The sequence below is a fragment of the Camelina sativa genome, chromosome 14, assembly GCF_030686135.1.
Source record: "Camelina sativa cultivar CO46 ecotype springtype chromosome 14, ASM3068613v1".
In the NCBI taxonomy this organism is placed as follows: domain Eukaryota; kingdom Viridiplantae; phylum Streptophyta; class Magnoliopsida; order Brassicales; family Brassicaceae; genus Camelina; species Camelina sativa.
The window spans coordinates 5,020,417-5,041,352 of record NC_141893.1 but is presented as its reverse complement, the minus strand read 5'-3'; the positions used below and the strand labels follow the sequence as shown (position 1 = coordinate 5,041,352).

At 32.9% G+C, this 20,936-nt stretch overlaps 2 protein-coding genes across 3 annotated transcripts; one reads left to right on the top strand and one right to left on the bottom strand.

Annotated features, from left to right (window-relative positions):
• The first annotated feature begins 1,173 nt into the window (after nt 1-1,173).
• LOC104739863 (uncharacterized) lies at nt 1,174-4,033 on the top strand. Of its 2 annotated transcripts, none has more exons than XM_087484835.1 (3): nt 1,174-1,471; nt 2,201-2,367; nt 2,486-4,033. In XM_087484835.1, exons 2-3 carry the CDS (start codon nt 2,251-2,253, stop codon nt 3,869-3,871), a joined length of 1,503 nt encoding a protein of 500 aa, XP_087340961.1. In that variant the 5' UTR covers nt 1,174-1,471; nt 2,201-2,250; the 3' UTR covers nt 3,872-4,033. The 2 variants fall into 2 exon arrangements, with proteins under 2 accessions (XP_087340961.1, XP_087340960.1); XM_087484834.1 differs by having other exon boundaries at nt 1,174-1,518.
• Nucleotides 4,034-6,555: 2,522 nt separating this feature from the next.
• On the bottom strand, nt 6,556-10,902 carry LOC104739862 (protein NRT1/ PTR FAMILY 6.3). Its single transcript, XM_010460332.2, has 5 exons — nt 10,657-10,902; nt 10,320-10,497; nt 10,189-10,228; nt 9,430-10,004; nt 6,556-7,648 (listed from the first exon to the last, which is right to left on the bottom strand). Exons 1-5 carry the CDS (start codon nt 10,766-10,768, stop codon nt 6,784-6,786), a joined length of 1,770 nt encoding a protein of 589 aa, XP_010458634.1. The 5' UTR covers nt 10,769-10,902; the 3' UTR covers nt 6,556-6,783.
• Between the last annotated feature and the right edge of the window lie 10,034 nt (nt 10,903-20,936).

Here is a 20,936-nt window from a genome sequence, read left to right as displayed (position 1 = left end):
ATTCTAAGCGTCATTCAGTAAACATTACGAGAATTAAGGTCAGCAAAAAAAATAAAAGAGGATTAATTGAGTATTGCCTATTGAAACTGAAAATTTTACAAATATAGTCAAATCAAAATTTCTATTTTATTGAAGCTATCATAGTTATAAGGTAATGTGTAGTGTGGAAGAACGTTTTATTTTATTTTCTACATTTGAAGAATTTAAATGCTCTACTTATTATATTAAGAAATTATTTGATACTCTATATTTTAAAGATCAATAAATAAAAAATTGTTCAAGAAAGGTCAATAATTCAAGAGGAGGATTACTTAACTAAAGAAAAAAAAAACAAAAAAAATGTAGAAAAACAAGAGAAGTACAACATTTTCCGAGAGAAAAAAACCCGAAAACCAAGACAGTAATGGATTCGTTTTCTACATGAAAGAAAATCAAAAATTCCAATTCCATCACCCCCGTACGTACGCTGAACGCCTAAAACGATATAATCGAGAAGGACCCCCCCCCCCCCCCCCCCCCCAAAGGAAGGTCGTACGATACTACCATATCGTTTAAACTTTAAACATTATACTACTAGTCTATTACACATTAGTATGGTTGTCAAAAAAAAAACTACAAGTTAATAATAGTAGTACTGTAGTATTTGGTTTAGATTCGTACGAGATAGTATAATAATAATAAGAGAGAGAGAGAGAAATCACATCACCCAATAAATACTTGTGGGGAGAAATTGAAATAAAAAAAGAATGAAAGAGAGATGGAAAAAAAGAGCTGGAAACTAATAACTGGGCTACTACTACAAAAAGCCTCTACTCTGTCCCAAACACTATGCTTGGTCCTCTTCTTCTTTCCTCAACTCAACCCAACACAACACAGATCTGACCATAATAATCTCCCACTACACGACAGCTGCAACAACAACAACATATATACTCTCTTTTTTTTTAAAAAATCATCAATTTAATTATATATCTTTCCTTTTTTAAAAAATCAATTGTCACGAGTAAACAACCCCATTCGATCATAATTAGAAAAAAGGAAAATAATAATAAAGTGAGGAATCCTAAAACACACACACCTAAAAAACCTTTTTGTCAAATAAACATAATATATACTCCAATAAACTTTGTTTTTTTTTTCTTCTTATAAAGTTAATAAATCTCAGAAAAAGATAGCTCATGATGTTGCACACTAACCACTAATAAGGAGAGACCCCTCTTTCTCTCTCCTCTCTCTCTCTCTCTGAGATTTTGAGAGAGTCTCTCTCTCTCTTCTCTCTCTCTCTCGCTCCTCATGATCCGATAATATAAAAAAAAAATTATTGGTGATAATTACAGATACACGTTATATGTGTATATATTGATGGAGACAATAACCATTGGAATCTGACCCATTGGATCTCATTTCTTCTTGAGATATTTTTTCTCCTGTTCTGCTCCTCTCCCAGATCTGTTCCTCAATCTCTCCATTGGTAAAGCTTCGAGCTTTATTATATCCTCTCTCTCTCTCTCTTTCTGGGTAATTCTTTAATTTTTAAATAAATAATAATTCATGTTTTTTTATAGTGTTTTCTTCCTCTTCTTCTTCTTCTTCTTATTCTTTACTATATGTTTATGTTCGTCGTGAAGTGGATGCTTTTACTTTTCCGCTTATAGCTCTTAACTGTTGAATTCGGGTTAAGGAAAATATATATTTATATCTACGTGAATGTGAAGTACTCTGAATATAGCGTTTATGGAATCTCCCACTAAAGCATTACTTATTTGTTTGCATGCTCAAGCATAATCATTAGTTTGAAAGATTTATATGTGTGTGTTGATCATCATCATATACGCTAGGTTTAGTTTTAACACTACAAGTTTAGGAGCGTTTAGCAGATATGTATTGGTTTACATAGGAACAGGATTAAGAATTCTAAATTTGATTCCTTCTTTTTTTTTAAGACCACCTGTGTGTTTTCATTTGATAACTGGTCTTAAATAATGAGCATTGATGGTGTTATTGTTTTACGTTCATGGGCTTCTTGATTCAATCTTTTGAGCTGTAGAATGAGCTTCCAGGGGTGTTCAGTTTATGAACTGATGGTTGTTTTGTTTCTCTCTTGTGTTAGAATGCTTATGTTTGATCCATTTATACAGTTTGATTTTTTAGGTATTGATCATCTCATTTTTTTTTCCGATTTTCTATTTATATATGATAGGGACGGGCCATAAGAAATAGAATAAAAGAGTTAGACCAGACGAAACTGCCATGTATTTCTTCGGTTTGTCCAAAGAAGAAGTGTTGTCACAGAAACATGTTGTATCATATAAAGAAGGGACTTGTAAGCAGAATCCAATCAATATGGTCACTCTATTTGGGAGACAGGTAAAAGATTGTGTAGCTTATTACAGAGTTTTGACCTTTTTGTTCATCATGGCCACTCTCACTCTGTTTGTGTTAAGAAGAATTGTAGAATAGATTGTTCACAAGGTTTTCATTTCAGGTGTATCAGGTGAAAAGTGAGAGCTCCATGTCCAGTGATGGATATAAGAGATTCAACTCCCCTAAGCTGTTGACAAAAGATATCGATCTTCAGCGTCCTGCAGATCACTATGCGTATATGAACTTTCATGAGACACTTGGTTCAGGGAAATTTTACGGCATTGGTGGTTCCCGAAACACCGTAGAGTTGGGATATCATTCGGGTATTGAAGCAAATAATGTGAAGGAAGCAACAGCCACAAACTGGAGTGGCAAGAGAAATCCAAGAATTGTTATTGATCTTGAAGAACCTCCTCCTCCCTCATGGGTCTCCGAAACAGAGAAAACAGAGCATGTTGCAGCTTCTGTTAGCTATGTTACTATGAGAAATCCTGAAACAAAACCGTCCTTCTTCGATCGGATCAGCTCAAACATTCTCAAGGCAGTGGATCAATCTCTTCTTGTTGAGGATGTTAGTGATAAGACAAGTAATGAGGAGGAGCCAAGTTTACTGGATCTTAATAGCGCTCCGGTTGATGAGTCTGCTGTTTCTGAGCCTCATTATTGTTTCTTACAAGATTTGAACTGTCCATACATCGAAGAGACAGAAACGAGCTGCGAGAAGAGTGGAATAGACGATGGTCCTACTCCGCTTTGCTCTCCACAATGCCAAAATGTTCATGAAAAAGACGGCACAGCATCTCCAGCTTCATATACTTCTTGCTGCACTACTGAAAACAACTCGAGGACTGAGTCAAGAAGAAGTTCTTCTCCTCGAGCATTGGAGCCTTCTTGCCGAACCCGCCTTGAGTTTCCCGTCACAGAAGAAGACTTACAGGAGGAGAATGGATGTTGTAACGAGGAGGAAGATTCATCTGAAGTGATTCAAATGGCAGCTGAATCATTAGTCCACATATCAGAGATTTCATATCAAAATCAAGACTTGCAGTTAAAGCTTGTGTCAAGAACCAACAGCTTATCTCAAGATCAAGACTTTTCAGATAAGCCCGAGATGGGTAAAGCGGAACCGGGATGTTCATGCGATTCATATGAGCGACACACGTTAGGAATAAGCGAAACCAACACTGAAGAAGACTTCTGTGTGTCATCAATGGCTCTAGATGAGCTTAATAACAACATCACAAGAGATAACAACAAAGAGATTGGACTCAAGCTGAGAAGAGGGAGAAGAATGAAGAACTTCCAAAAAGAGATACTCCCGTGCTTAACGTCGCTCTCTAGACATGAGATCCGGGAAGACATTAATATCTTGGAAGCAGTTTTGAGATCAAGAGAGTACAAGAAGATGCAGGGGAAGACGAAAGATGTCAAATTCGGAGCAAACGCAAAGAACAAACGTTCAGCGCCGCAGAGGTGCGTTGGTAAAAGAAGGCGAAACACCGAATGAAAATATCGAACCGCCTTCCCGAGTTTCTGATTCTTTCATACAATTTGCTTTCATCATGTAATCTTATAACAGTCTGTGATTTCGATTTATTTGTTTTTAACTTATGACATTGATTTATGATAAGAGGTAAAAACTAGTGAGACAGTTTCTCCTTCTCTCCCATATTGTTGTTACTTCAGCCTATCTTTACGTATGAATGCAATCTTCAACTACACCATATGGACTAAGTCCCGCTTTGAAATTTCCAAGTTAGAAGAAGTTTTCTAGCCGACCGTGTTGATTCCATCACTTCGAATTTTGAATTGTCTTAGGTCATCGTCGTGTATGTTTTGAGTCATACATAGATGGACTCAAGACCTTAGCTTAGACCAATAGATGATAAAAATTCAAATAGGCTTGAATTGTTGAACAATAACAAAAAAAGGCTTATATGTTTACATATCCAGGCCCACTTTACGAGCTAAGCCTCAGAGTCCAGACTACTCTCCAATGAGTTAGCAACCCTTTATATCAATGTATAAAAGATGCAAGTCCATAATGATTACATGGATAATAGGAAAAAAAATTGTGGAAAATATACTAGATTAGTCTCATCGGCTCTAGACTATGGGGATATTACTGTTTCGGCCAGTTAAGTTTGTATTTCATGTATTTTTCAAGTTTATTATCAATAATATCAGATGACAAAAAAAAAATACTAGATTAGTCTCATCAAATACTGCAATAAATATGTCCACTAAATATATAAACAAACCGGCATTTAAAGAAAAACTATTTCATTTTTAACTGAAAAAACTTAGAATATTTGAGTGATGAGTAAGAAATAATTAACTTTCCAGAAAATCGGAACATTCGAAGATTTTCTTGTCTATTTGTCATTGAGCTGTTACAAAAGTAAAAATGCGTGATTTTTTTCTATTATATTTTTTTAATGTTAAATATCTAATGAAAATAATATATCGAGTGATTTTTTTGCTTCCCGCCATATGAAAGTGAGATTGTTTTAAAATTGCATATTATTATTTATCACATTAATTAAAAGTTAACATTGATAATAGAATACCAAGTAGTCAAATATATACATACATCTGTTAAAAATATATACTCCCTCCATTTCAAAATATAAGATGTTTTAGAGAAGTTTTTTGTTTTACAATATAAGATGTTTTCAAGTTTCTATGCAACTTTTAAATTAGTTTAGTATTTTATATTATGTTGACTGGTTGAACTTGTTAAAAGTAAAAATTTCTTAATATGCATGTTTTTTTAATTAAAACATGTTTTAATTAAAACATCTTATATTTTTTGAAACGGTAAAAATATTTCTTATTTTTACCCACAGTTTTATAGGGGTTGCTGAATCGTCAATGTCAGCAGTGACCCCCTATGAATCTATGATGGTTCGATCTGATTGTAAAGAAGTTGTGGTATTTTGTGACAATTAGACAAAAAGAGAAAAGACAAACCAATGAAAAGATAGCCTGGGAAAAAAGTAATTCTCCCTAGTCCTCCCCCACTTTCTCTTTTCGTGTCTTTTCAAAGTCAAATAAAGACACATTAAACTAAACTAGTATATTCCTTTAAATCAAAAGTTCATAATTACTCGTTGTGATTGGCTCATGTAGTTTCCAGATCCAAAAAAAGTCTCACTTCATCACTATTGTTGTTCCACCAATCATTACAGTAAATCATATTCATATGTTACCACTTCTCAAGATATTTTCTAATTTTGTTCCTTTTGTGAAACATGTAGTGGAATTTATGCAAATTTATAGTATTTTATATTGCTGGCAATTAATGTATTAGGGCCAACCAATATTATTAAAATATGTATGACTACCAAAAAAAAGATCTCCTGTTCTTAACTTAGTAAACTACATTAAATGAAACATTAACCTAAAAAAATGAAAAACTTCTTTAACAAAAAAAAATAATAATAATAAATGAAAAACTAATTGAATTAATTAGGCTAGAGAAAAGGATACTCTCTTATAAGATATAGCGAATTCTTGAAAGAAATATCACAAGCATACTGTTAGACTAGTATATATGAATACTTAGTCCATAATTCGATGGATTTGATTGATGTCCATATGCAGAAATGGATATAATCGCTCTGCAGTATCATGCCAGAAGTGATCACATATATATATATATATATATATGTCCTCCAAACTGAGATTTTAAATCTACATGATTGGTTTGGGGATATTTGAGAAACTATTATTTTGTATCTCAAAACTAGATAAGCATCAGGAGACAATAATTAGACAAAGAAACGTGCACAGAACATTACTTACTAGTAAGTCTTAATCATGCAGCTCCCTAATTTTTCTTAATATGTGTGAAAATGTCAAAACATCCATGAGACTTAATCATGCAGCTCCCTAATTATTTAAATTAATCACTTGACCAGTAATCATCGAGAGAGAGACATTGTATTCAGTAAATTCCCAGTTCGGTAATGAATTCAGTGACACCTTCTTCTTTTTTTGGGTTAACCAAAGATTAAAAGAAAGGTGTAATAGTCCACTAGTTAATTAGTGCTGGTGTAATCACACCTTTTTAAACACAAATAAATTAAATAAGTGAAAAACGTTAATTACATAAAACCTCAAGTATTAACGCTGAAGAAAACGCGAAGTTTTTAAGTTTTTTTGACATACTGAAAAATAAAATTAAAATTAAAAATTAAAACAGAACGTTAATTGCGTCAAATCTTTGGAAATTTTACAATTTCTGCTTTTATACAGAACCCTGGGAAAACTTCACTTTTATCCCTTATCGGTCGGTCCATTATTTGTCGACTCGGAAACAAGAGGTAATTAAGAAAAATCATCATAAAATATACCACAAAATTCAAAATCAAATTTTAAACATATCAACATAGACATGCACAATGTTCATCATCATCAATGACCCATGGGAATACTCGGCTCATCATCCATCTCAATCCCGGCCTCAGCTAGTCGTTTTTCCTTGTAAACGTACCACTTTGAGAAAACGAGGAAAATTAGGAAGTTTATGGCAACAAGTACGGCCACAAGCCAATAGAAATTGTAAAGACGGCCCTTGTTGAGATCATCAGCAATCCACGGGTGAGCTTTCCCGGTGAATTTCTCAACGATGGTCACGAGAACCGAGCTGAAGAAAAACCCTAATGCCAATGTGCTCAACAATAGACCAGTGCTCATCCCTTTCATGCCTTTAGGGCACTCTCTCAAGAAGAAATCTAATTGTCCCGTGTAGATTAATGCCTCTCCGATACCGACAATAAGATATTGTGGAATGAGTAGATAAAACCCTAGAGGAAGCGTTTTGACCGTTGGACCATGGGCATGTGCGGTTCGAAGACGTTTGATCTCTACCAAAGCAGCCACAGCCATAGCCATAGATGCGAGTAAAAGCCCCAAACCGATTCGTTGAAGCGGTCTCAGACCGTGGGGGTAGTTGAATAGCTTTTTGCAAAGGCGAATGGCGACACGGTCATAGATGGCGGTGGTTAGAAGGAGGCCTCCGACGTAGAAGGCTGCCATCGCAGCTGGAGGGATCTCGAAGCTCCCCATGTGACGGTCCATCGTCTCAGATTGTGCGACTGATAATGTCGTCAACTGTGCGTGAACGGTCCAGAAGAGGATGCATGTTAGCCAAATTGGTAACATCCGCACGATTTGTTTCACTTCCTCAACATCTGTTAGTGTTGAGAGTGTCCATTTGTTGAATACGTTCGAGGTCACTGCCGCTTCCTGGTCCCTTATTGCTGCCTTGTCCAATGCACTGTGGCATCAAAAATGATATAAGGAATAATTAGAACATAATTATTGTATGATTATATATCCTTAAATTTGCATTAAAAGAATTTTTATGTGTTTCGTAGTAGTAAGCGTTGGCTTGTTATTGTGCAATAGTTACGTATGTGAAATGCCCCTAATTATTTAAATTTCATAGATTATTATTTACCAATAATACACCTTTTTGGAATATAGCCTAAGCATTGAATCAACAACATGTTGTGGAGTCAGAGATAGTTACGTGGAATCTTTTCAAGATGACGTACACCCTTCACACACCCATAGCAAGAAATATAAATATGCACATACGTAATTGTTTTTTAGAATAGTCCAGAAAAAAAAATGTTAAAAATTGAAAAATAAGGAAAAAGGTAAAAGTTTTCTCTAATGTTTTTTCAGCTATATATTACCTTAGAAAGACTCAAACAAAATATAAATGAAGCACTTAGCACGCAAAGCACGTGACGGTAGGGTTAATGTTACTGATGTTATATGCCTAACTAATTGGGTCTGTCCCGGTGAAGGTGTATAGTAGTGGAGGTCTTACGACACTAAACGTGAACGTTTTCACTACAAGACAAAACAACTGTCTCCCCTAACTTCTCGTCTCTTCTTCTTTTATTCATTTTATTTTCCAAAAAAAAAAGGAAGAAATTCAAATATATATCTAGAGATGCCAAAAAGATTTTTAATAAACTGTCTGGAATAAAAAACAATTTGATTCCTTTGGATTCTTCTGTTTCTTTGTAGGCATGCATAGGGATTGATGGATAAAAGATACTGTACTTAAGGTTTGCATAAAAAAAGATACTGTACTTACGAGTCAGGTGAATGAATATATATTTGTGTCAGTGTGTGTAATGATATACTAGTATAAGTTTTAAGGCAACATAATCAGTTAATAATAATAACAATAATATTATGAAAAATATAATTTGTCACGATTATGGAGCTACGCTTTGTGTGAAAACCAAAAATAATCAAGAGAGGCTGTCAAATTTTCTAACGTAATTGTATAGGTGAAAAGTAAAGCTGGAGAATTATATCCCACTTGCTTTTTTTTTTTTTTTAACCACTTGCATATATTAATTTGTATTATATCGTTTGAGAGACTTCTTTTCTTTTCCTACCTATGATATCAACCGAACTTGACGTGTTATCTAACGAACATACACATGCATATATACACACACTCCTAAGGAAAAAAAAAATCTACATATAAATGACAAAGTAGGGCCTTTGAACCCAAAAAAATATCTTTAAAAGTTGCAATTAGCTGTAAAAATTCGTATCCAGGACCAGTTTGGCTGTATGGTCGAGTGATAATATTATGAAAATGATACCCAAGAGACAAAACAAAAAAAAAAAATCAAGCTTTTCTAATTTAGTTTTTTTTATGGCTGTCAAAAAAAATTAAAAATCGATTTCTAATGCCAAGTAGGCATATAATCAAAAATATTTGTGGTCCCACTATAATTAAAGGACACGAGCTTTTCGAGTTATTTACCCACTTCAATTTCACATTTTTCAAGTCTATTGATACTACTATCAGATTCAATTATGGGAACCTACACTACACCTCAATTATTTGAATTAAACCATTATAATGGAATATAAAAATTTGACAATTTTTAGTCTTCAAATTATTTTTAAAAATTTTAATCTTGAATCAAGAGAAACGTACGTGGGAATTTGTTTTCTTTTTTCACTAAAATGTTTTAAAATAGATTTGGAAAACAAACGATGAGTTAATTAAAGAAATCGTACCGATATTGTTTGGTGTGAGGCAGCTTTTGTTTACCCTTCATCGCACCTTCCGCCGCAATAATATCGTCAACATCGTAGAGATATGACGGATCCGCCGGCAGCTCGAGCTTCCTATTCCTCCACGCCGCCACGATAACAGCAGCAACCTGCGTCATCGGGCTACCAACCAACTTCTTAAAACGGTAGCGGTTTGTGCCGGCCAGGAAAACGCTCAGTGCAAGCACGATCGCAAACGCGCAAATGCCATAGCCCCATTTGCGTCCAACATCGTCTTGTATGTAGACAAGGACCGTCACGGCTAATAGAGAGCCGACGTTGATACAAAAGAAGAAACGGTTGAAGAAATATGTCATTTGTGACCGTTCTTTTGGTTCGGTCTCATCGAATTGGTCCGACCCGAAACCCGAGACGCTTGCCTTCACACCTCCCGTTCCGAGGGCGGTGAGGTATAAGGCTAAGTATAGGACCGTCAGTTGTATTCCAGTTGCTTGTTCGCAATGAGACGATGTCGTTGGGTTGCATCTTGGTGGTCGAAGTCCCGGTATGATTGTTGATAGAGTTAAGATCGAAACACCCTGATAATAATCATAGTTCATACACATGAATATTAATTTTTCGGAAATTTTGTAACAAAAATAACGACTTATGTTGTTTCCTATTTCGATTTGTTTATTAGGCTAGTCAATAATTTTATTTAATTTATTTCATTTTCTTGGCTACAAGTTTTGGTAATAAAAAAGGGACTTCTATTGTCCTTACCGTGGCTTGGATTGCGGCGAATATAGCAATCGTTAGGTACCTATACAAACCAAAATAATTAATTCAATTTGTTACTTAAAAAAATAAGTTGAATGATTTAAATTTTGTTAAATATTTATTTGTATACAAACCTGCCGAGAAAGGTATCTGCGATGAAGCCACCGAGGAGACAAAGCATGAAAGAAGTTCCAAGGAAATTGGTAACGGTGTTGGCCGCCGTTGCATTGCCTAAATGCATAGTTCCCGTCAAATACGTCACCAGATTAACTCCGATACCTAACGTCGTCAGCCTCTCCACGGCCTCAATACCTTCACACAAATTTTATTTATTAACAAGTTAGATGAAGACATGGGAGATCAAACGATGCCCACAAGAAACTTATAACTTATAGTAAATGGGCCATCAGAAAATTCTAAGTGTTGTCTTCAGCATATATATTGTTGGTGTATTGTTCTATATATACTTACAGAGAATCATGGCGGCGCTGGCCCATCCGCCAGTTTTTGAGCGATCGGCGGGGCGGCCTTGGAAGTCCCAAGCATCAAGAAGGATATCAGATTTAGTTTCAGGAAGAGACATATCTTGAAGATGGTTTAGGAGTTTTTTTGCAGTTTCTGGGGGTTTGTTCTTATGGAAAAGGCTGTTTTGTTTGGGAGCTCTTGGTCTTGGTTTCTTTTGTGGTATTAAATGTGTCCATTAATACATCTATTTATACTAGGAAAGTTGCCGAGATAAATTTTTATTAATTTTTATACATAAAATAAAATATTGAAGGAAAAAGTGACACATGTGTGACTCTGATGAGTGTTGTTTGATTGGGGAGAGAATATTTAATTAAAATAATTAATATATTTGTAGAAAGAGAAAATTGAGAGAGAGAGAGACCAGAGGCTAAATCTTACCACTTCCTCTACCTTTGGAACTGTGGGTTTGAACTTTAAGTTAAAGTCATAGGTCATTTTGTCAGTGACTCAATGGCATCAAGCGCATCAATTTTACCCACCACCTGTTTTACATTTGTTCAATTTCTTGAAAATAGGGGGAATAAATATGTAAAAAATAATTGTAGTTCGATTGTGATTTTACTTCCATGGAAGATCATTTGTGTTTTTTCACGTCTGAGCTACGGAATATAATTCAAAATATTTGATTACGGTGTTAGAGACACATTTTAATCATTGTTCATTTCATTTGCATTATTGTCAACGCATATCTATTTTTGTTTTCGTTCTCATCCTTCCATTTTTCGTTTGTTCATTATCGAACTTTGCTTGTAGGCCCACGGTTATTTCCTTGTTATAAAACGTCATTATAATGATCCTTTTCTATGCTAGAAAGTCTTTTTTTTTTTTTTTTTTTTTTTTTTTTTTTTGTAATCAACTAATTCTAAACTGAGACTCATGTATATTTTCACATGTAATTATCAAATTATAGTTGTATTGCATATAATCGGAGGAAACTATTAGATTATATGAAATTCTAATCAAAACGTATAATAGAAGTCAATAAAAGTGATTCTAGCTATTTGTGTTTTTTCTTTTGTCTGTCAACAATTTAGGTCTTTGTGTTTATAGATTTGGTATGATTACATTAATGAACCAACTTTCTTCTTTTGTGTTAATGGGAAAGTCTAGCTTGAGATTTAATGGCTCAAAATGTATGCTTCTTAGACGCCACTAAAAATGAGTCATGCTAGGACATAATTATTACCTTACTTTTCATTTATTTAACGTTATAATTAAATGAAATAAAATAAAGGGTATTGTCACAGGAGTTTCATGAACTATATATATATATATAATTAGAAGCCTTGCAATTTCAATGGTTATCTTTATCTCTTTTGCAAATAGGAGGCTAGGAGCATAAAGAAGATGAAGAAACGGAGAACTCATTTTCATTTTGTATAACCAACAAAATAATAAAAATGATAACTCATCCAACAATTTGCAAGAGAGAGTATGTTACATAGTTTTATTGTAAGTCCCAAGTTCTATGTAAAATATCCACACACACACAAAAAAAACAAGTCAATAGTTCCCATGAATATGAAGAAATTGTAAATTTTAAAATTCATAAATATATATATATATATATATATATATATATATATATATATATATATATATAACCTGTGTCATGTCATGATCCATCTCTTTCTGAATTATTGGTATGCAGATCGATGAAGTTTCAACCCCATAACGAACACTTCTTCTCGTTGCTAGTTTCATATTCATAATATCTACGCTAGTATCCCCAAGAATCGATTATTTTTGTGCATATCCAAAGATTGAGGAGGAGTGAAAAAGGGGACAATGAGGAGAGTCCCATCCAAAAAGAAAAGGAGAAGGAGTGGTGAACCCACATTTGTTATCTTCTATATTGAATTAAATTGATAAATGCATCGTCTAGAAAAAAAAGAAGAAGAGAAATTAATATAATTTTATAAGATAAACCCCATATATTCAAAAATGGAAAACAAAGATGAAAATGGATGGATCAAATGTTTTAGGCGGAGCTGGCTTTGCTTATTAGATAGTAGTATATTATCTCAGGGCCCAGATTTTTGGCACGTGACATTTTCGTAGGACCATGCGAGAGATTCTCCCCCTCAACGTTGACTCGGTCATTTCAAGAGGATGAATCTATTATTGATCTTCGCACGAAAAGGAAACCACAGTTTTACTTTTGCTTCAATTTTAATTGACTTGTCCCGAAAATAACTTTTAAAAAAACTCATCAATGTACTAATAGTATTTAGAGATAACGATTTACATGTTATAGCTCAATAGCTGTATTAAAAACTCTACGATCACCTTGTAAATCAGTATGCAGAAGTACAGTATGAAACTATGAATGGTGAGTTTGTTTTTGCCCTCATTTTTTTTCACTCTTATGACTAATTATGGAAGAAATAAGTCTTTAGGATTAGCATTGAATCCTTTAGTACATTCTTATTTTTCTGGAGATAAAATGGTGATCGTGCATGTAAAGCATTCTTAAATGTAATTAGAATAGAAAGAAAAAAAACCCTTAAATGTTCTATTAAGATAATGACACATTGAGATTGAGTTACTATATATATAAATGCCCAAATTGTCTAATCTTTATTTGACTGGTTTTTATTTTACCAATTGTTTATACTTAATATGCATCAAAGTGATCACATATATATAGATCGATGAAATCAGTATTTCAATCTTAATAACAAAATCTTGTTTATCTGAATCAAAATGATTTACATCATTATTTTAGTATTGTCATTGCTTTTGCACAAAGATTCGAACCTGCAACATTGAGGTAAAATCAACCAAGGTACTTTGTTTTGACTTAGGACACTAGCTATTTTGTTAACTTGATAAATACAATTAAATTAAGCTGTAGGGTCTATTGACAACTTAATGATTTATTATTAACTATATGTTATTTATATTCCAGCAGGTGACGAAGGAAGAAAAAAAATACAGATTCATTTAAAAAAGGATTGATTGAATCATGGAGAAGAAGAGTATCGAATTAAATAATTGGGTATGGAATCCTTCTGAGTATCCCAAAGGCCACGGTTGACCAAACATAGGAATGACAACTTGTTCAATAATACAATGTTAACTAATATTGTAAATATAGTATGTTTTACGAAATTGTATTCTTCTTCTTATTATACAGGGATTATGTTAGAATTATCGGTAACGGCGTCTTGATTTCGTCACTAATTAGGAAATTAATTAACAAAGTGTTTAGGAGAAATATATGGCTAACTTGGATGGTAACGAAAACGTCCACTTGTCACAAAAAGGTAAAACAGATTATCAAATTCTTATTTGCTGACATCAAATTTGATTTTAGTTTAATGCATCCCACTCTCTCGTATACGCGCATTTGTAAATTAATCAAGCCACAATAAGATGTAATTTGAGTGAAAATACAAAATAACACTAAGTAAATAGGTACCAAACAGTATGATTTGAAAGTTTGAACCAACAACCTCCTCATTGAATCATTGTAGACACTTGCATGTACCAACGAAATTCATAATAGTTGTGAAAGTGATTTAAACCAAGTTGGTGTAAGGATAATTATACGAGATTCAATTTCGGTTTTAACAATATTCAAACGGAACTCATCCGGTTAATTTAACCATAGTTGAGTTATTTAATAACTTTGGTGTGTCTAAGTTGGACTAAATATTTAAAGCTAAAAAAATAAATGTTACAAGTTATAAGTTATAACTATTGAATAGATGACGGATGGGCGGCACAAGCTCACCCTCTCTCTCTCCTGATATATTAAAAAAAGTCAAATCCTAAATAACTAAATAATTGATATTATTGTTTTTGACTTAGGGGGACAGAACCATATAATCACGCTTTATTACGAGGGGCATGTAATTCGTGTATAGATACATATAAGAGAACTACTACATGTATATATTAAAAAAGGTGATATCTCGGGAAGCTTTTAGTGAATCATGACCGGATCCTGGGTACATGTCCAGAACTAATAAACTGACCGGATCCTAGGTACATGTCCAGAACTAATAAACTTATTTTCATCGGTTAGAAAATATATATACAATCCGCTACTTTACGACAATTCGATCTTCATCAAATGTATTTTTTTCTGCCTGATGCAGTTTACACTTAAATGAATTCATTTCTGCATATTATATGTAATTAAGCATCATTTTTAAAAAATTGATCACGGACCATAACAATTTTTGTGATATTTACACCGGCCATGAACACATTTACAGTATAAACGCAAAAATTTCATTTTACGCTTAAAACATGTGTGACCTGGATCCTTAATGGACTAATAATAGGTAAGATTTTTGAAGCAAGAGTTTTATGGAAGATGTTGAACTGAAATTTGGAATTAGAGATATGCAAAAATTAAAACAAGGAAGCAGTTATCTCTGCGAGGAAACAAATTTATAATGCTTGTAGGTATCAAAATGCTGACTAAAAGTCGGGTTTTTAAATATCAATTACATTTAATATGCAGAACTGAATTCAAGTGTTGACACTGTAACAATTAGGTTACAAATTATGATCATTAAAACTCGAGACTTAATATGTTAATGTGCATATATTTAATTGTTAGTGTATGCTTTATAACAATTAAAGATTATTTTTCTAGATTAAGGATTTACGGATAGATAATGGGAAGAGGGGGATCGAAAGTGAAAGACACCTTACATCACTGCAAAAGAAAAATGATATTGCTAAGTACGTCCAAGGCGGACGTACGTTACGGTAAACCGGTACACTTGCCACGGTTAAATTTTTCAGATTAATGTTATTTTACATGAGTTTTTAAGTATGTTCCTGCTAAAATATTTTTTATTGCCCCATTAACCTATTTTCTTCTTAGATATACTTTTTGTGTTGTGTATAATATTAAAATATCCTACAAATACAATACAAAAACTTAATTTTGTTTATATTTCCTATGTTAACAAGCCCATATTCTATTAATAAAACAAAATTTTGTTACTTATATTAACTTGAAACTAATCAAATATTTTTAACTGATATAATTTTATTTTTTAAAAAATAATAATAATTTAATATTATTGCCCCGGATAAAATAATTTTCTGGATCCGCCACTGAGTACGTCGTGATCTTTCCAACTGAACCAGACATCTAAATATGGTCTTTTTGATGTTCTCAAAAGACATCTTTTAATTATACCTAATTTTAATCAAGCAAAGACAACTTAACAGGAGGCGCGTTTGTATAAACGTCCACAAATTTCTAAAACAAAAACACAAGTTCGTCGTTTGTGTTTGAAACATTTACATATAGAGATAGCATTTCGGTTTATTTAATTCGATTCCCATTTTAATTAGCAGCTTAAATGTATACGAGCAGTTTTTTTTTTGGCATAAAAATTTAAGATAGTAATGTAACTGTAATAGTTGTTAGAAGTTTTGGTTTGTTTTGTTTGAATAAGCTTAACATGTTAAAGTTTATGATTGTTAATTATTAGTGTCGACATTGTCACATTAAAGGATATATATACATTAATTAAAAACTTGGCAATGCTACTCGAATGGTTGACTTACTAATAGATAACAATATTGCTGCCAAAACATAAACATAAATAATGAAATATTCTGATTTCATATAACATTCTATATGATGAAGCTGATGCATGCAATTATTCTCTACACCAGATGGTAATTTTGAATCTCCTATCTTAGTATAAGATAAAGTAATGCAAACCCATTTTTATTAGTTGTGTGCTAATATAAAAGGAATTAAAAGAAAAACGGTAACAAAATGCCCCAATCTTTTGTTGATGTCAAATATTTTTTTCAATATTTTTTCTATAATATTGCCCGTCTTCAATCTGTAATTTTTTAAAAGAGTAACCAAACCAAAAGTAAAACGATAAATGTGTTATATATTATTATTATTATTACTATTATTATTATTTTGAAAACCATGTCATATTTTCTTTTTAAAGATCATATGTTTTACTAACAATTATTATGATTGTTTTTTTAACGATAAATTTGTTATCTTTATTTTTTTTAAATGTACATTAGTAGTAAAAGACCTGTTATTGTTAAAGTTGCACGTTGCATATTTATAAATTATATTATCTAATTTATAGAGTGACTAAATGCTTAATTCAAGGGTTGCTTACAAAAATGGTAAGCAAATAACACCTTAACTGGTATAGAAGATTCTCTATCAATGTCCAGATATCACCAGGCAGGAAACAACTTATTATGTGGCCAACACATTCTGTCAAATGAGATTCTTTGAACTTTTTATTATTTTATCCTAAAAGGTTGGATCTTACCCTCTTCAAAACTCATTATTGCTTATATTATGGATATGCATAGCTTTTCTTCTCCTTTCATTCTTCTTGAGAGTTAAGCTAGTTGTCTTATATCATTTTTTTCAAGGATTTTCCATAGGAACACATATGCTTGCATGAGAAAGATAAAAATTCGCGATTACCATGAATGATTACATATTGAAAAAGAGATGATATCTAATAACAGTTGTTTATAAGATTTACATTATATTATTTCTTTCGATGTCTAGTTAACTAATGGACTCAATTGTTAAAGTACAAACTACGCAACTAACATGTGTCACAGTTTAGTGGATAAGAAGGTACTAGTTCAATCAATTTCAAGATGTTTAGCTACGTTTTTTTTTTATGTTAGTTTTATGGGTGGGCAACAAAAATTGCTTGTTCGTATGTATCTTAAGAATGTTGAGATTGATGTATTTGTTACTCACACTTTATGCGTTTGATGTAACCGAGCCCACGTAAAAAATTAAGAGAACCTATAACCTATGCGTTCATATATAGCTGGCTTCATGTGGTTAGCCTTGCAGTGAAGTTTGCACGTCTTGAATACTTTAAACAAAAAACATTATTGCTGCTAGAATTTCTACTCGAAACATATTACAGGATGATGTCAAAAAGAAAATTATGTTCCAAGAGATTTGATCGTTCATATTGTTTTGTCTTGGGTTTAGACTCCTAGTATTTGCGCGCACACGCACACACCTGTAGCTGTAGTCGTATATCATAATAATTTGATTAGAAAGGAATAACTTTGGGAATTTTTTTTTTTTTTTTTTTTTTTTTTGGGGAAAGTATAACATTGGGGTCATTGGTTTGAAAGACACCCATACATGTGAACAAAAAAAAAGGTTCATTTTTTTTTAATAAAGCATTAGTCTTATATTATTTGTACATATATTTCTATGAGAATTTATCTTATACCTATTTTAAAAAAAATATCAATTCTAAAAGATGTATACCATTTCGCTTAAAAGTAGTGACTGTGTGTGTACACTCTATAATGGTATAAGTTCTTAACTCGAGGAAAATAGTACTATATAACATTACTATTCATACATTATTCAAACTTTAAACATTATTCAACACTAAACATTGGGCAACTGTTTCTCATTCATATTATAACGTTGAAATATATCAATACTGTGAGTCAAAATGTCACACCCAAGTTTTCGCGTCTCGCATCTCCACTTGCTGCTTCGAGGAGTTACCCAAGAGACACTAGCTAGAAGCTCCCGTTACATAGACATATTCAACTTATAACATTATTAATAAGTTTATATATACAATTACATAAATATTTCAATGCCGTTGAAACATTGGATTTTCCGCTTCACAATGACGCTCAAGAAAATAAATGTCGTCAATGAGTTATGAACTTGATTATTACATATACTAGTATTTTTTATAGACAATATGGACTTCATATTTAGGATTTTCTATTGCAGGTTCTTAATCTTTTAATGTTTACATCATAACATCTCGATCGAGTTTTTGCATCTTAGATTTGAGTTGCAGTTTCTTAACGATTCGAATTATTTTAATAAAACGGACCAAGCTCATACTAATTATGGGCCACAGTTAGTTATATTACTAATGGGCTTAATATTTGATGGGCTAAACTATCTAGTTCTTACGGTGCGGATCTCAATTGTATAAAGTGACCATGATTTACTGGTTTTAAGTTTTATAATATTCATGTTGTTATAAATAAGTGTTTGATTTTATGGTGAATATAAATAATAAATAGAGAGAAATTTATATCTGCAAAAATATTGGGATACTGAATAAAAGAGAGATGAGAGAGAGATTTTACTTCTTCTATAATTGAAGTTTTGTAAAATGTATTCGTATGTTATAATGAACGATTCATCGCTCAATTTATAAAGGTGAAAAGAGAAGTTACAGTGCTTGCATAGTGACGATGGGCTCCACAAAATTTACGTAATATTTATCACATGCACGCATCCTTTTGTGACTTTGTGAGTTCCTCCTATTTTTGACTTTCGTAACACTCCCCCTTTGAGACCAGTGTCACTATGTCTCTTGCGTAATATCTTTTGTTGCCTCGTTAAAAACCTTTTTAGGAAACCCCAATGGGAAAAAACTTAGTAAGGTAAAAAGAGTACAACCTCGCAAGCTCCCCCTCGACTGATCAGGATCGCATCTTACAAGTCTTGTTGACGACGCATTCCAATGTTATGGACATGTTTCCTGAATATAGTTGTAGGTAATGACTTTGTGAAGAGATCTGTAGAATTCTCGGATGATCGAACATATCTTACTTCAATGTCTTTATTCTTCACAAGTTCTTGGGTGTATGAAAAGAACTTTGGAGGGATATGTTTGGTTCTATCACTTTTGATGTACCCTTCCTTTGTTTGAGCAACACATGCAACATTCTCTTCATATAAGATAGTTGGCTCTGTATTCTGATGAATTCCGCTACTTGATTTAATGTGTTGACTTATCGATCTTAGCCATACACATTCTCGACTTGCTTCATGAAGTGCGATAATTTTAGCATGATTCGAAGAAGTAGCTACGAGTGTCTGCTTTTGAGAACGCCATGATATAGCAGTGCTTCCAATCGTGAATACATATCCTGTTTGTGAACGAGTTTTGTGTGGATCTGATAGATATCCTGCATCTGCAAAACCAATCATTTGACCATTTAAATTGTTAGGATAAAATAATCCTAAATCAATAGTCCCTTGAAGATAACGAAAGACATGTTTAATCCCATTCCAATGTATTCGTGTAGGAGACGAACTAAATCTAGCCAAAAGATTAATTGAAAATGAAATATCAGGTCGAGTGCAATTTGCAAGATACATAAAGGCTCCAATTGCACTTAGATACAGAACTTCAGGACCAAGTATCTCTTCATTTTCATCAGGATCACTCTCAACATTTAATGATCTAACAACCATTAGAGTACTAAGAGGAGTTGCCTTATTCATATTAAAACGTTTTAACACTCTTTTAGTGTATATGGATTGATGCACAAATATACCCTTTTGAGTATGATCAATTTGTAGACCAAGACAAAACTTTGTCTGTCCGAGATCTTTCATCTCAAATTCCCCTTTTAAATAGTTTGTTGCTTTCTGTATTTCCTGTTGAGTTCCGATTATATTAAGATCATCAACATATACCGCGATTATCACAAATCCGATGTTTGTTTTCTTGATGAAAACACATGGGCATATAGGATCATTCACATATCCTTCTTTTGTTAAATGCTCACTGAGACGATTATACCACATACGTCCAGACTTCTTTAACCCATATAATGATCTTTACAACTTTATTGCACATAACTCTTTGGATTTAGCTTTTAATGCTTCTGGCATATTAAATCCATCAGAAACTCTCATATAAATATCAGTGTCTAATGATCCATATAAGTATGCTGTAACAACATCCATGAGACGCATCTCTAGATTTTCGCCAGCTGCTAGACTCATTAGAAATCTAAACGTTATTGCATCCATAACGGGGGAATATGTTTCCTCATAATCAATCCCGGGTCTTTGAGAAAATCCTTGAGCTACAAGGCGAGCCTTATATCTTGTATTTCATTTTTCTCATTTTGTTTTCTTACGAATACCCACTTGTATCCAACTGGTCTCACATTTTCAGGCGTGAGTACAATAGGTCCGAATACATTTCGTTTATTAAGCGAGTCAAGTTCGACTTGTATTGCATCTTTCCATTTTGTCTAATCATGTCTCTTTTGACATTCATATACAGACTTTGGTTTTGGATCCTCAGTTTTCTCATATATTTCCCTTGAAACAAGGTAAGAGAAAGTGTCATCAACATCATCGATTTTATTTCGATTCCATATCTTTCCAGTATGGATATAGTTGATAGAAATCTCATGATTTTCTTCAGGCTCATGATGCTCAATAC